Genomic DNA, 14,101 nt, shown 5'->3' with positions numbered 1-14,101 from the left:
AAAATGTCAAAATGAAATAAAATTCACATGAAGCAATCGACAGAAACATAAGACTTGCTCAAGGTTAATTTATTTGCAATTATGTGGCGCTTCATTGTGTTAAATCACACAGCCATTCAAAGCTCGGACATTACATTTTTTCCCATCACTTTTTCCCCCCATGTTTCACATTTTTCTTCTTTTTTCGATATAGTCAATAGATGTGGACAGCAAAGCCCTCCTGGAAGGAGATTTTTCTATTTACTGAGGATGGTATGTAAAGCAATAATGCAAATTGAGGCTATTCTATTTTCCACATAACAAGCTACAAATGTGGCCATCAAAGGATGCCATGAGATTGCACTGCAAATGAAGGCCTCATCTGGTATGCTGTTCGAGTTACAGTTCTGCTTTGTCACACAGATGACATAGCTGGGTGGCTGCAATAGCACCAAGTGACACACCAGTCAAAATGTATTGATTTCACTTTGCACCTACATTTTATTACTCTTTGCTAGACAATGAAACACTAAGGAGTTTTACTCTTTTTTTTTTTTATTCTTATGCTTTTTAGCTCTTCTAATGGCACAGGCCTTCACATTATCAAGTCAGGTTCCTCTCAGTTGTCCTTGTCATCTTTATCACTGTGGCCCGAATCTCTCTCAGTCTTGGATTCCTTCACCACCTGATGAGACAATTATGGTAATACCGTTAAGGTTTTGACAGGTTAGAGCACTGCGAATATGAGTAAGAGGTTCTTTTGAATACAATATTATTATCTATACCTGTCCGTCTCTAGTCTCAACTGTCTTTATCACGACAGTCTTCTTGGTGCCACTCTCTGGTCTGGGTTCAAAATCTGAAATACAATTTACTGCAGTTAATATCTATCCATCCATTTTGTGAATTGTTCTAATTCTCACAAGGGTTGCAGACTTTTTCAGAGTTATATGAAATAGTACAGAGTATCGCTAACCCTGCTAACCGTATTTATTTTGGTCTATTAATGAGTTTAACCCGCGTGACCTTCATTTACAGTGGTAAAAACAACAACTTCTAGCAGTTGAGAACTTAATTGTCTGCTTTCTGAACAAAACAAAAAAAAAACTCACCACGTTCACCAAAGTGATTTGCCATGCCTATATTGAGGAGAGGCATGGTGATCCTGAAGAAGAAATGCAACCAAAGTTTCAGGCCACTCATTTGCTGTTAAATATCATTAAAACTAAAACAAGCCCAAGCTCACCTGCTCTCCTCCCCTTCCAGCAGTTTACGATAAGTCGCAATTTCAATGTCCAGAGCCATCTTGACATTGAGGAGGTCCTGGTACTCCCGGAGGTGACGAGCCATCTCGTCCTTCAGGTGACGGATCTCGTCCTCCAGTCTGCCGACGTTGTCTTGGTAGCTTGCGATTTCATTGCCAAACTGATCCTCCATGTCACGCATCTGCCTCAGGAGTGCTTCATTCTGGAATCATGCGGTGAGATGGTTATATGGGGCAGCTCATGTCATCTGAGGTCAAGATAAAATGTTCTCCTCACCGTGTTCTTCAATGCATCAATCTCACAGTTCAGGGACTGGATCTGCCTTCGGGACTCTGAGGCCTCCTGCTTGGACTGCTTCAGAGCGTCACCATTGCGCTTGGCAGATTCAGTCAAATCTGCAAACTACACACGACGATAACAATACAATCATTAGTGCATCTTTGAGTGTGTGTTTTGTGTCTACGTGTGTTGTTGCCAACCTTGGACTTGTACCACTCCTCAGATTCTTGCATGTTCTTTGTCGCAATGGTTTCATACTGGGCCCTGATGTCCCTCAGAGCACCAGTGAGATCAGGTCGGGTGGCGTGGTCCACTGTCTCCATCCTCAACTGCTGGGTTTGCACGGTCACTTGAACGTCCTGGATTTCCTAAAATATCAAGAAAAAGGAAATTGTTGAGCCATGTCACGACGAGCACTCACATTTTTAGTAACTGATTATCAAAATGAAATCAAATGTTCAAAGCTCATTTAAATAATGCTTCAAGGACAGAAGAGTTAAAAAAAAGAAGTCATATGTATGATTTGCACGTACTTCATCGTGCATCTTCTTGAGGAATTCAATTTCATCCATTAGGGACTCGATCTTCCTCTCCAGCTCCAGACGGGATAATGTGGCATCATCCACATCCTGTTTTTTTTAAAAATTAAAATAGTCATTGCGCGCGTCCATATTATGCAGGATATTCTATAAAGGCAAACATTCTGCAGTACAAAAGAAATGTTGTTTTTTTTTTTTTTTAAATAATGATACATATATATTAAATGTATTCATCTCAGAACAGGTGATGCCACATATTCAGGTATTCAGATATTAGCAGAAGTGTCAGAAAAGTTCCAGGACTGAAGTCATGAAAAATATCTGTCTATCTATCTCTTTGTGTCTTTCAACGTAGTAAACTGTGTTTACCTTGCGGAAGGCTGTAAGGTTATTTTCAGCATCTGCCCTCTTCTGAGCTTCTTCATCCAGCCTAGAAGAAACACACAAATGCACACACACACACAAGCACATTCTTTAGACACGCTACTAATCTTTTTACACAAAGGGTATTTCGCTAGTGGAAAAAGGCACTCTGGATCAATTTGTTGATTCACTGTCCCGTAAAAGGATTTTGGGAGTGTGCCTCGTGGGAACACCAGCTGATGCTTTTCCACTAATGCAGTTCAATAAGGTCACCATGTCTCTTTATAAGGTTAACTATGCTCCCCCATCTTTTATTTCTCTGAGGAAATCTACAAAATGGCCCGTGAGCATGTCGAAATGACAACCATGTGGATTCTAATGTAAAGTTGTCATAAATATTTACAATCCTAAATGTTGTGATGAGTCACTTTTTGGTACTGTACATCACCTAAATTGAAAAAAAAAGTTTGCTCAGCCCTGGATTTTCTCTCCATTTGATTGATGATCGTTGCTTCAGCCCTCTTGTCTGGGTAGAATCATGCCGAGGCTGAACATTAAGTAGATTAGCAGGAAAGTGTCACATGGTTCCCTCATCTTTAATTCATGTTGGGTTATAGGGGGCCTTTTCTTCTAATGGGGTCTCCGGCACCATTTAATCAGCGCAAAGGGACGGTGAAAACTCAACTAATGGAGTCACTGAGTCACATTGATTTTTTTTTTTCCCTGTATCATCCATTTCCTTCCTGCTCCTCTACTGACCCCACCCTTTGTCTGGTCACTCTCCTCTCAGCTATGCAAGCGCGATGCATGTCATTGAAAATTCACATACATGGTGTGGTGTGTTGATATTGATTGAGGAAGTCAAACTTGGGGTCCTTTAGTGTTTAAATTATTAATATAGCTCCGAAAATACTTGAGCACCAACTACATCTTGTTCCTTTGCGTTTTAATAAGCTGATGCACAGTCATGACCTGTAGCATGACGCAGCAGTCTGTTGATGGACCACGCCCTATTTATCTCTTGAGTGAGCTATCTACCGAAATTCTGGGTGTCCTAAGTCGGTACTAACCTCTGCTTTAGGAGGCCCAGGTCCTCAGCCAGGTTGTCCCTCTCCAGTTGGTACTGGTCCCTCTCCTTGCCGATGGCGTCCATCTGGCGCCGCATCTCCCTCAGCTCGTCTTGGAAGATCTCGGTGGCCCGGTTGGCTTGGCCTTGTTGGTGCTGACCTTTGTATTGGGTCAGCTCCTGCTGCAGTGCACCATTCTGCTGCTCCAGGTAGCGCACCTTCTCGATGAAGCTGGCGAAGCGGTCGTTGAGCTCCTGCAGCTCGGCCTTCTCGTTGCTGCGGGTGGTGAGGAACTCCTGGTTGATGGCCTCGGCCATGGTAAAATCCACCTTGTCAAAGGTGAGGCGTTGGGGCTGGACACTGGATCGGGAACGCTGTTGGTGGTAGGTGGTGGAGCGGGAGGACACCATGGGTGACACGGAGCGCATGTAGCGTCCCCCGCCGACGGAAGGACGAGAGGACACGCTGGAGTAAGAAGACATGGGGATAGGGTGTGGGCTCCCGAAGGTGCGCCTGTAAGAAGTGGAGGATTGCATGGAAGAATGGCTCATGCTTGGTGTCTTGGTCTGATCGCTTGCGAGAACGAAGAGTGGTGAGGCTTGGAGACTGTCCTCAAACCAGTGCTGGAGGTTTATATACTCGCACAGCGGCTCGTAATTCCTCACCCCCTCCCATCCTTTTTCCATCACTCCCCGGCATGTCGGCCCAGGCCACTCCCTTCCGCACAGAGAGAGAGTCTGCCGCTGTGTCCTTCCAGCACCACTTTGTCTGGACAGCTCCACCCTTTTTAACAAGAGGACATCACATTACTGCTTCAATTTCTCAAGATGTCTCCTCACGACCATCCTTTCCTGTCTCAGGCGGGTGGGCACAGCCCATTTTAATTCCTTCATCCATATTCCACACATGCTTGTAATGCATTTTACATTTTTCAAATATCATGCTGATGTCTTAATGAGACAATCTGAGTTCAGTCCTGTTTCTTTCATTTTTCCACTTATCTCCCTCGCTCTCTCTCTCTTTTTCCACTGCCTCTCCTTTTACAGGAATTCAATACTTAATTGACGTCTTGGGCGTCTGTGGCACCGCCATGACTCTGCAGTTATTCAATAGCTTTTATGCTTTACATCCAGTAAGCCGCACCAGTCAAACACACCAGAGGGAATGAACACGGATCACTTAGGAATATAATATCACTGTTTAGAGAAAAATGCCTGCCGATTAGAACAGATAAAGTTGAATCCACACCACGTTTTGTGATTCTTATCACAAATGAACGTGAAGAGCATTTTCATTTGGGATGTACTGAACACTACTTTTAAAGTGAGACCTCACAAGCGCATGTATTCCGGATATTATCGATCATTTCGACTTTTTGCTGGGGTTAATGGGTTGATCTGAGTTGTGGCTTTACCGTCCTCTGAAGTGGTGGCTGTGTGCTCTATAGACATTTTAATTGGGCTATCATTCCATTATAAAGTTGACATCATTCTGAGCATGCTCAGTGGTAACTGGGTGTGGCACGATATTGATCAGCTCTGCTGCAAACTCTCATATCTTACACAGTATTTTCATTTGAAAGAGACTTAATAGAGAATTTACTTATCACTGTTTCTGAATAAATATAAGTGTTGGGTTTCCTCTGGAGCATTTGTACAAAAATAACTATCCTATTCCATTTCTGTCCTTGTAACAAATGTAACTGACCTTTTCATTAGCATTTCTTTTTTTCTTCCATCCGATCCTGCAAGCCTTCTACCACAGAGGTCTGGCGTTGTGTTGGGAATGGCCTGTGTCTATATTTGTCTTATGAAATCTAATCAACCAGCATTGCTCTGTAGCATTCCCTTCCCCCTATGTCCTGTACTCTTGATCTGCTCATGGCGATTGACTTTCTCTTCTTATGTCCTTCTTGTTCTTCTTCTTCATCTTCTTAAAACATCAATTTCCAACGTGCATACGTGTGGTATCACACTTTGGTGCATCAGGAGCTAATACTCATTCAAAAGCATCACACTTGATGATTTTTTTAGGGGGGGATCTCAGCTGTACTAGTAACACAACCCCTTGCCAGATGTTCCCATTAGGGATTGAGCCTTCTGTTTCTCAGAGAAACCCCAGAGGAACCATAAATCCAATCATCGACAGGATCGAGCTACAATCTCTGTTTCCATGTGTGTATGTGTGTGTGCGTGTGTGTGTGTGTGTGTGTGTGTGTGTGTGTGTGTGTGTGTGTGTGTATGTGTGTGTGTGTGTGTGTCAGGTTTCATATCTTAATGGGTATCGAGATATCATCAACTCGGGGACATAAAAAGGGTTTTGGCTCAGTGGGTAAAATAACATAAAGAAACATGTATGGATCTTATATGGTAAATGCACGGAGCTTTAAATTTGATAACTGCTTTGAGATAAGATCTAATTTGTCAATCTGGCCTTGGTAGACATGGCGGACAAATCATGGTGCTGTACCTCTCTGACATTGATTGAATCATCTTGGTATGATGCGTATGACTTCAAATTGACCAACCTGATGTTGTAGTCTGAGCTGTGGAAAATGATTCCCAAAGCAGGGTGGTCGTTTGGTCGGGTGCTTCTGTAGTTCAAAATGGAAAGCAAGAGGCCATCAGTTGATCAATGGCTGCTGTGTTTAGCAATCAGAGTAATGCTGTGCTGGAAGACATAGACCATTTGGGGGGTGGGGCGGTTGTAAGGTACGGCAACGAGGGAGGCCATTGTGTAGCTTGGACAAGGTGCCTCCTGATGCTTCCCAATTATCTTCAAATCAGACATGAGGACAAAGCGCAAGCTTCTTTATTAGCAAACTGACTCATGCAGTTTGCTCTCAATGTCATTTATTAACCATATTTGTTCCATTCATTTGGCCTCCTTAATGAAATGTTTTTCCTACACTGACGTCAGCATTTCTTCCAGGGTCACAATAAGTCATGTGACAAACATGTTAGTAACATGCTGCCTGACACATGCATCCCAAGGTATGCACATATTTTATCGAGTTCTTTTCTGGAGTAAGCAGTGGTCTTCAACCACAGGACTGAGGACTGTCCATGGGACAATTGGTGTCCGGATGCACAAAGACTTAATAAGAAATATTTTGTTGATCATCAGAGTCAATAATGAGTAAATCTAATAATAAAAATAATAATACTAATAATATATTTTATTTGACACTAAAGGTCACCTTACATGGAGAAAAAAAAATATTTATGAAAGACTCAATAGACAAACAAACATGTTAATGTGATAAAGTTCCATTTTATTCACATTACAACACCAGTGCTCTGTGATATGTAAGAACTGATTACATGTGGACAATTTAGTAAATCTTGATTTTTCAATTTAGGCGATATATACAATAAGGCCAAAAATCATGGTCAGTGTTTATAAATATTGTAAGCCAAAATAAATATCACAGACACCAAAATTGCTGAGGTTTTTTTCCCATCTTCATAATGGGGTTGGCTTTCTTGTTTATTTCAAGATGATCACAGAGTATATAGGTAAATATGGTAATCAGACATTTTGTGCATTGTGGTGTTGACATTTACACAATCCTCCCCTGAAGCAGTGGGCGGCTCTCTCCGGGCGACTGTCGCATCAGCAAGTTCCACAGCAGCAAAGGCGCTGACGTTACTGCAGAGCGGCCGCCATTGTTGTCTTCGCTCAGGGGCTGGTACTGCTTGAAGCGCCTGCTTGAAGTCATTTAAAGATGAGAGGGAATGAGATTTCACCTTATAGATGAGAATGCTGCTTTAAAGTCCCGCATGGATCCCCCTCTGTTGTTTTTTTAATGAAAAGTCAAACTTTTTACTTGATTACACCTACAACAAATTACCTGTCGATTCTGGAGCAAACGTGAAGAAGTGATTGAGTGGAAATTGAGCTGCGTGAACCACTGCTCTCCCAATGGTGTTGTTTATGACCCGATGAAATAAATAACTACTTATCTTGTTTAAGGTTGGCAGAAGGCCCGCAGTTGCTGGGCATTATCGTGCAGCTGCAATAAGGTTCACAATATGAACCACTATATGAACCCATGAGCCCATACAGTATATGATCAAAGTTAATATATTTTTAGGATTTTTTTTGTGTCTGCTTATATATATTTGAATTTATTTTAATGCCCCAAAATGTGGTAGCTCACCTATACATCAACCCGACACAGCACACCACGCAGGCAAGAACCATCACACCCAAAATTATGGCGGCAGTTCCAGCTGGAGAACCACCAGAGGCTATGATGGGAAGCAAATTACACAAATGAGTAAACAATTCAATCAGTGAGTGACTTTAATGTGTGTTTCATTCCCCCACCTACTGCCACGCTGACACGGGCACTCGCCATGGCAAGACTGACATCGTTGGTCAAGGAGACATTGAGACAGAAAACGCCTGAGTCATTGAAGAACTGGCGAAGGACCATTTGGCAGTCAGGAGAGGGCGTGGCTGCACCGCAGACCGTTTCCATTGGTGTGATGCAGTCAGCATCGGAAATGACTGTGCAGACCTCACTTGGTAAACTAGGGCAAAGATCAGAAAATATCAACAAAAAGCATTTTGAGATGCACATATTCCAGAATTTTCAGTACATTTGTCTGAAAATGTGACATCACTGATTTTGAATGCAAATTAATCCCTCACCTTCCTTGACAGCTAATTGTGACATCCACAGCATTCTGAGCTAGTTCAGTGACCAGTGACACAACATTGGACATCTGTACAATCTCGACACTTTCAATTCCCTCTGCATGAACAAAATTAAGAGAGCATTATAAGCCGATATTGTTTCTATTGAGCTTAGAATTCTTGTTTTATGACTTACGGACGACATCAACAGAAGTGATAAGGGAGCCGTAACGGTAGACCATGCAGTCGGCGGAAACTTCTGGCGCTTGTCTTTTGACCACAACAAGGGCAACTTGTGCTGTATCTACTTCGACTTCAGTTTGGACTTCTCCTTCGGTTAGAACCTCTTCATCGGCCGCTGAAATCAAAGTTGCGCAGTGGAGAATTTGCATTGTTTGTAGTCTGAATGCTGGTGCCCCACTCAAATACCTCAAAAAACAAAAAAACGTTTTTTAACACACCTTCTGGAGCTGCCGTGGCAACAGCAACATCGTTGTCAGTCTCACTCATTTCTGCCTCAGCATCAGCTGCCTCTGCTTCTTCTACAGTGGTGCTCTCAGTGGCTGCGGGGACGACGACATTAGCAATGGCGGCTTCTGTTTCAGCCTGAACCACCTCTGCAGTGTCTTCAGCAGCAGCACCAGCCACCACAGCGTTGTCTTCCGCCGCTATGGTAACTTCAGGGGCGACTGTCGCCACAGCGGCAACCACAGCCACATCCTCCGCAGCTTCATCCTCCGCAGCTTCATCCACAACGGCAGTTTCATCCACAACGGCAGTTTCAACCTCTGTTGTGTCTTCAGCTGCAGCTACATCTTCTGCAGCAGCGTCAACCTCTGCGCCGGGAGCGGCAGTGGCGGCTGGGTCTTGTTCTGCCGGAGCAACGGCCGCAGTGTCGATCGGTGCGGGTGCTGCTGAGACAGTCTCAATTTCCTCGGCTCCTTCGTCAATTGCGACCTCTGCGTCGGCGGCTTCGGCCGGCTGCACGGAGGCCTCGACTGGAGTGGCGTCAGGGACTGGCTCATCAACCGCTGCTGCTGGGTCAGTGTCAGGGGCGGGGACCGCTGCCGCTGCAGGGTCGGCTGCTGGGTCGGCTGCTGGGTCAGCTGCTGGGTCGGCTGCTGGAGTCACGACTGGAGCTGTATCATATGACATAGAAAGAGCCTTCACTATGATGCAGTGCAAACTAAAAACACAACAATATTGTTAAATTACATTAATAGCCTCAATTAAAAGTTATCACTATTATCACTAGTTATATTCATAGCACTATACTTTTCTGATACAGCTCTTGTATTGTTGTCTCGTGCAGGTGTACCTAATTTTATGGCCAAATGCTTTTCATTTCTTTACATTATAAATAGAAAAGAAATACTTCAAAAAAGTGCAGAATACATACACATACGTATATACATATGTATATATATATATATATATATATATATATATATATATATATATATATATATATATATATATATATATATGTAGCACGGCCATTATTTTTTATTGCCTAGACATAAATTTTAATGTGCCGACAGTGTAATTGAGGGTGCCATAAAACCCATCATATTGCTCATGTACCATATGACCAACCTTCGTGACATTTCCACATTTAAAATCTTACCAGCAGTTGGGGTTAAACAACCATTGGGGATGCTCGCCATCAAGACCACTTGTGGTTTGAAGGTCCCCACTGACATGTATGTGTGCGTGACACTGCGCTCCCTGGAGATCAGAGTTCCGGTGCTGTCGCCGAAATCCCAACTGAAGCTGATATCAGCGCTGCTCAAGTATTGGCTGGGATCGTGAAGGTCGACATTGAAAGCAATGGCTCGGTTCTGGATGAAGTTGGAGTCATCTTGGTTTATGTCATTGACTTGAGCCAGAGATACGGTGAAGGGAACTTGATCTGATGATGCAGAGATATAATACAAATGTCATTATGATATTTAAGATAATATAAAAGGTTCCACATAATTTGATGGGTCACCAGTGATGGTGAAGAGCGTGGAGGCGTAGCCAAGGGGGATGAACTTGTTTTTTCCACGGCAGTGATAGATGATAACTTCCATGCTGTAGGAGCCCAGGGAGGCATCATTTGTTGAGATGGTGAGCGAAGACGAGGGTCCATCTGCCACCTGCCAGTACTTTCCTGAAACACGTGTGATCATTATTAGGAACTATTGCCTAGAACGTACTCTTCAGAAAGTAGCTACACAGACTCCTTAACCAAATGTAATCAGTTGACTACCCAAATATCTCTTGTATAGTTATTTGGTCTTTTATTTATTTTTTTAAATTATGGTTTGATATTTTTGTAGCAATAGTCTTACCCCATGTCTTCCAAACATAGACGTAACGGGGCGGCTGCCTGTCCCGGATCCTGGTGAAAGGCGTGCCATCAGGGAAAACACCAGTCAACTCATTGCTTTGGTCTGGATATACCGCCTGGCCGGCCTGATATTGTTGACCTGCAAATAGGTTTCCCTCGGTTACCACATTTGGCTGTGCAGGAGGGGCAGAAGAAACAGGTTGACTTCAGGATCTTACGACGAATGGACTTACCATCGACGGTACAGTTACGCGCCCACACCACCTGCCCATCGGCGAGCACTGTTTGGTTTTCAGGGAAAACCAGATTAATATTAAAGGTTGATTTAGCTCCAAGCAGCGTGGGTGCGTCGTTCTTCAGCTCAAATGCGACTGGGCCACCTGAAGAAGATGAAGACAAAAAAAATCACTTTACAACCTTTATGATCTCAAACTGGTGGTCTTCTCAGAAGCAAATGATCATCCTCACCAGACCAACAATTTCTGAATCTTGGGTCTCCGTCCTTCCACACGGGGTACATGCGGGAGTTCCATGAGCGGTAACGGGTGAACTGACTTCGAGGCCCTGGAAGGAAGAACGTTGACTTCAATTAACATTTTAAAATACCGCAAAGTAATCGTTGATACTGTTGAAATGAAAAGCATTGAGTATAAAACTGTGTAAATAACGGCATATTTTCAAAGTAGATATTAGAACGATGTATTCAACCTAATTGATTATTTGAACCCATACACCTACAAGTATTGAGGTCAATGATTTTTGAGTTGAGGAGAGCGGTGGGGGGTTGAGGCTCGGCGAATCATACGACCTGCAATCCCCCTCAAGCCTTTTCATGTGACCATCAGCTGAGCTGCAACATTTGTAAGCTTCCCTGCAGGAATGAGATCCCACACCCTTCCTTTTCTCTGTGTGTGAGTGTGTACGTGCGCATGTGCATGTATGTGTGTGTGTTTTTTTGGTTTACACTTTGACAAAATGTGGTTGATGGACATCCAGATAATCAGTGTACTAATGTTATTTTTACACAATGAATGGAAACATAACCGTGAATACAGTTTTGGTTTTTCAATTACTAGTTCAATTTATTGCATTTGTATACGTACACTTATTTAAAAACAAGACTAGCATTAAATATTAATATTATTTCTAAGTTATTTATTCCAATTATTCCAAGTAAAAAATATGGTTAAATTGTGTGCCTAATTCAGCACTTCATTATTTAAATACTGTACCCCTTTTCTATTTTTTCCCCATTTTAATATGACTATTTTCTTGCACCTGAAAAAAAAAACATTAAATCATTGCGCCAGTGTGACACAAGGCATGAAATGTTCCCCTTAATAAGTTGTCCAAACACATGTAATAAACGGGCATGCTTGTAATCAATGAGAAGTCTTACGTGTGTCATATTAGTCATGGTCATTCACAACACTTGCTTGTTTATTTTTTTTCAGAACTACATCAACCTAATAGGACCAGTGGCCTCGAGGATGAAATGTGCTTTATAAATAAAATTGCCTTGACTAATCGATGACATCATTAGTTTACCAAAGCAAAAACTATAAAAGTAGAAAATTGACCAAATTAATGATCTGACTTACTCTGTGCAGTGGTAGATGTCAAGGCCAGAGCCATCAGCAGCAGTAGCACCAGAGTCTTCATCTTGTCCTCGGTTGTGCGTCTCGTCCCAGAACCCCGGACCTCAGCAACTGCTCCTGACGCAAACACAATGTTCACAGAGACTTTGGAGGAGTCCTCTCACTCTCTTTAAGGAGCTCCTGGACCGGAATTATCATAGACATTCTTACATCACTGCTGGTCTGTACCCAGGCGCCGCCCCTCTTTTGTAAAACTTTTGCCCTGACACTAATTCAGTCATATATTCATTTGGGCGTTTTTTCGAATGACTACTACTACTAATTATTATATTATTATTAATAATAATAATTTCAGGTAATCCTCAGTTTAACATGTTACTATAATTCTCACAGATATGTACTTTGCTGTTATGTATCAATCTGGGTTTGGTCAGAACAGGTAGATTTGGCACATTTCAAGTGCAGAATTTATTTTCTTTACCCACCTATCGTTAATAAATATTCCCGGGCTGGATTTCGGTCCCAATATGTACCCGATGTGCCTAAGGGCTCAGCTTGTGAACGTCACGTGACCAAACCCAGAAAACAGGTGAGTCGTGATTGGTCCTTACCTGAGCCCTTTGACACTGTGATGTAATTTTTAGTCGACAGCAAATGGCAAAATTAGCGCCACCTCGAGATGGATAAATATCATATTCCCCAAATTGGATACTAATCAGAATGCTTTATTTACAGTACTGGGGGTACACAATGTACAGACATTTTTGTACAGTAAATTGTTCATGACTTAACAAAAATATGTGCCCACTTATGACAGCAGATTAGAACCACTGTTTTAACTGATCCTGAAAAATCATTTTGTGCACATTACACATGAAGATCTTATGCCCGTGTGTGACGTATGACTTTTCAGTTATGGGGTGCATGGGTGTCACAAGACAAAAGGGCAAATGGCAAATCAATAGAGTCCATTTATTGCCAACCTCTCACAACCGTGGTTGTCCTCCTCAGGCAACTCTTACATTCCGTCACCAAGAGCGCACGCACACTCGAGCTCCATTTAGTCGGATTTTTTCTTCTTTTGGATGTAGTTTCATTCATAAGACAAGTATTCATTAATGCTGGAAGGACAATAGTGAAGTTAAGTCAAGTTTATTTATACAGCCCTTAATTACAGACAAGTCGTGACAATTATTCTCAACATCCCCTGATCTAAAAAGTAAACCATCGTTGTTCTGAAAAATAAAAGAACACTGATATTTCAATCAATGTGTCCTCCATTAAAGAAGAAGCTCTTTACATATTACAGCAATGTTCTTCACGAAGTGAGAGTAGAATTATCATATTTTCTATTTCATGATGATAATTCCTGATTGGTGGTTCCTCACAGCTACTTGCTCCCAAGAGTCTCATGCCAGCCAGACTGCGAGGCTGCACTACATGTGACCTCTCATGTGCTAAACAAGCAGTTAGGCCAAATTCTTCCCACAGAGCACCTGACTGCAGATACCACTAACATTCGCTCCTCTGGATTTAAAATAATAATTGAAATTGATTTTAAATATGAATTAATAATACTAATATGGCATTGTACTTTAATCAGCAAACATCACCTAAAATATGTACCTCTAAGAATCCACAGTAAGGATCATCATAAAAGTACAGTAACATAGTGAGCCTGAATTTGAATTAAAAAAAAAAAGAAATTGTTTAATTCCTAAAAAGTATATTATCTTAGGCCACTGTAATATGTTGCTGTCTTTGTGTCAAGCAGCAATGAGAATAAACTTTGAGAATAAAAATTTTGAGGACAAATAATAGATCTAGTTGGTGTCTATTTATTTATTCATTCATTCATTCATTCATTCATTCATTCATTCATTCCTTCATTCATTCATTCATTCATTCATTCATTCATTCATTCACTCACTCACTCACTCACTCACTCAGTTTTAATTAATCAAGTAATAATTAATTAATTAATTCGTTCATTCGTTCATTCATTCATTCATTCATTCATTCATTCATTCAT

The 14,101-nt window shown here is 41.9% G+C and overlaps 2 protein-coding genes across 3 annotated transcripts; both read right to left on the bottom strand.

The window, feature by feature from the left end:
* Positions 1 to 48: 48 nt before the first annotated feature.
* prph (peripherin) lies at positions 49 to 4,118 on the bottom strand. The gene is made up of 9 exons (XM_037250996.1): positions 3,496 to 4,118; positions 2,432 to 2,492; positions 2,057 to 2,152; positions 1,724 to 1,891; positions 1,521 to 1,646; positions 1,226 to 1,446; positions 1,092 to 1,144; positions 765 to 838; positions 49 to 664 (listed from the first exon to the last, which is right to left on the bottom strand). Exons 1-9 carry the CDS (start codon positions 4,041 to 4,043, stop codon positions 599 to 601), a joined length of 1,413 nt encoding a protein of 470 aa, XP_037106891.1. The 5' UTR covers positions 4,044 to 4,118; the 3' UTR covers positions 49 to 598.
* Positions 4,119 to 6,745: 2,627 nt separating this feature from the next.
* Positions 6,746 to 12,237, bottom strand: pmela (premelanosome protein a). 2 transcript variants are annotated; one of them, XM_037252170.1, is made up of 12 exons: positions 12,073 to 12,237; positions 10,940 to 11,035; positions 10,705 to 10,851; positions 10,473 to 10,610; positions 10,130 to 10,291; positions 9,764 to 10,048; positions 8,598 to 9,275; positions 8,333 to 8,494; positions 8,152 to 8,254; positions 7,825 to 8,030; positions 7,655 to 7,745; positions 6,746 to 7,202 (listed from the first exon to the last, which is right to left on the bottom strand). In XM_037252170.1, exons 1-12 carry the CDS (start codon positions 12,131 to 12,133, stop codon positions 7,055 to 7,057), a joined length of 2,277 nt encoding a protein of 758 aa, XP_037108065.1. In that variant the 5' UTR covers positions 12,134 to 12,237; the 3' UTR covers positions 6,746 to 7,054. The 2 variants fall into 2 exon arrangements, with proteins under 2 accessions (XP_037108065.1, XP_037108066.1); XM_037252171.1 differs by having other exon boundaries at positions 6,746 to 7,199; positions 12,073 to 12,236.
* Positions 12,238 to 14,101: the final 1,864 nt, after the last annotated feature.

Source organism: Syngnathus acus, chromosome 5 (genome assembly GCF_901709675.1).
Source record: "Syngnathus acus chromosome 5, fSynAcu1.2, whole genome shotgun sequence".
Taxonomy (NCBI): Eukaryota; Metazoa; Chordata; class Actinopteri; order Syngnathiformes; family Syngnathidae; genus Syngnathus; species Syngnathus acus.
This window is presented reverse-complemented; position numbering and strand designations above follow the sequence as displayed.

Bases quoted from the DNA above. Each gene is read 5' to 3' on its own strand.
- pmela (XM_037252170.1), bottom strand. From the start codon at position 12,133: ATGAAGACTCTGGTGCTACTGCTGCTGATGGCTCTGGCCTTGACATCT. The intron at 11,036-12,072 runs GTAAGTCAGATC...TCTTCCTTCCAG, and splicing joins GACATCTACCACTGCACAGA to GGCCTCGAAGTCAGTTCACC. The intron at 8,255-8,332 runs GTAAGTCATAAA...TTGTTCATGCAG, and splicing joins CACTTCTGTTGATGTCGTCC to AGGGAATTGAAAGTGTCGAG.
- prph (XM_037250996.1), bottom strand. From the start codon at position 4,043: ATGAGCCATTCTTCCATGCAATCCTCCACTTCTTACAGGCGCACCTTC. The intron at 2,153-2,431 runs GTAAACACAGTT...TAAAAAAAACAG, and splicing joins ACCTTACAGCCTTCCGCAAG to GATGTGGATGATGCCACATT. The intron at 665-764 runs GTATAGATAATA...TTGTCTCATCAG, and splicing joins TTGAGACTAGAGACGGACAG to GTGGTGAAGGAATCCAAGAC.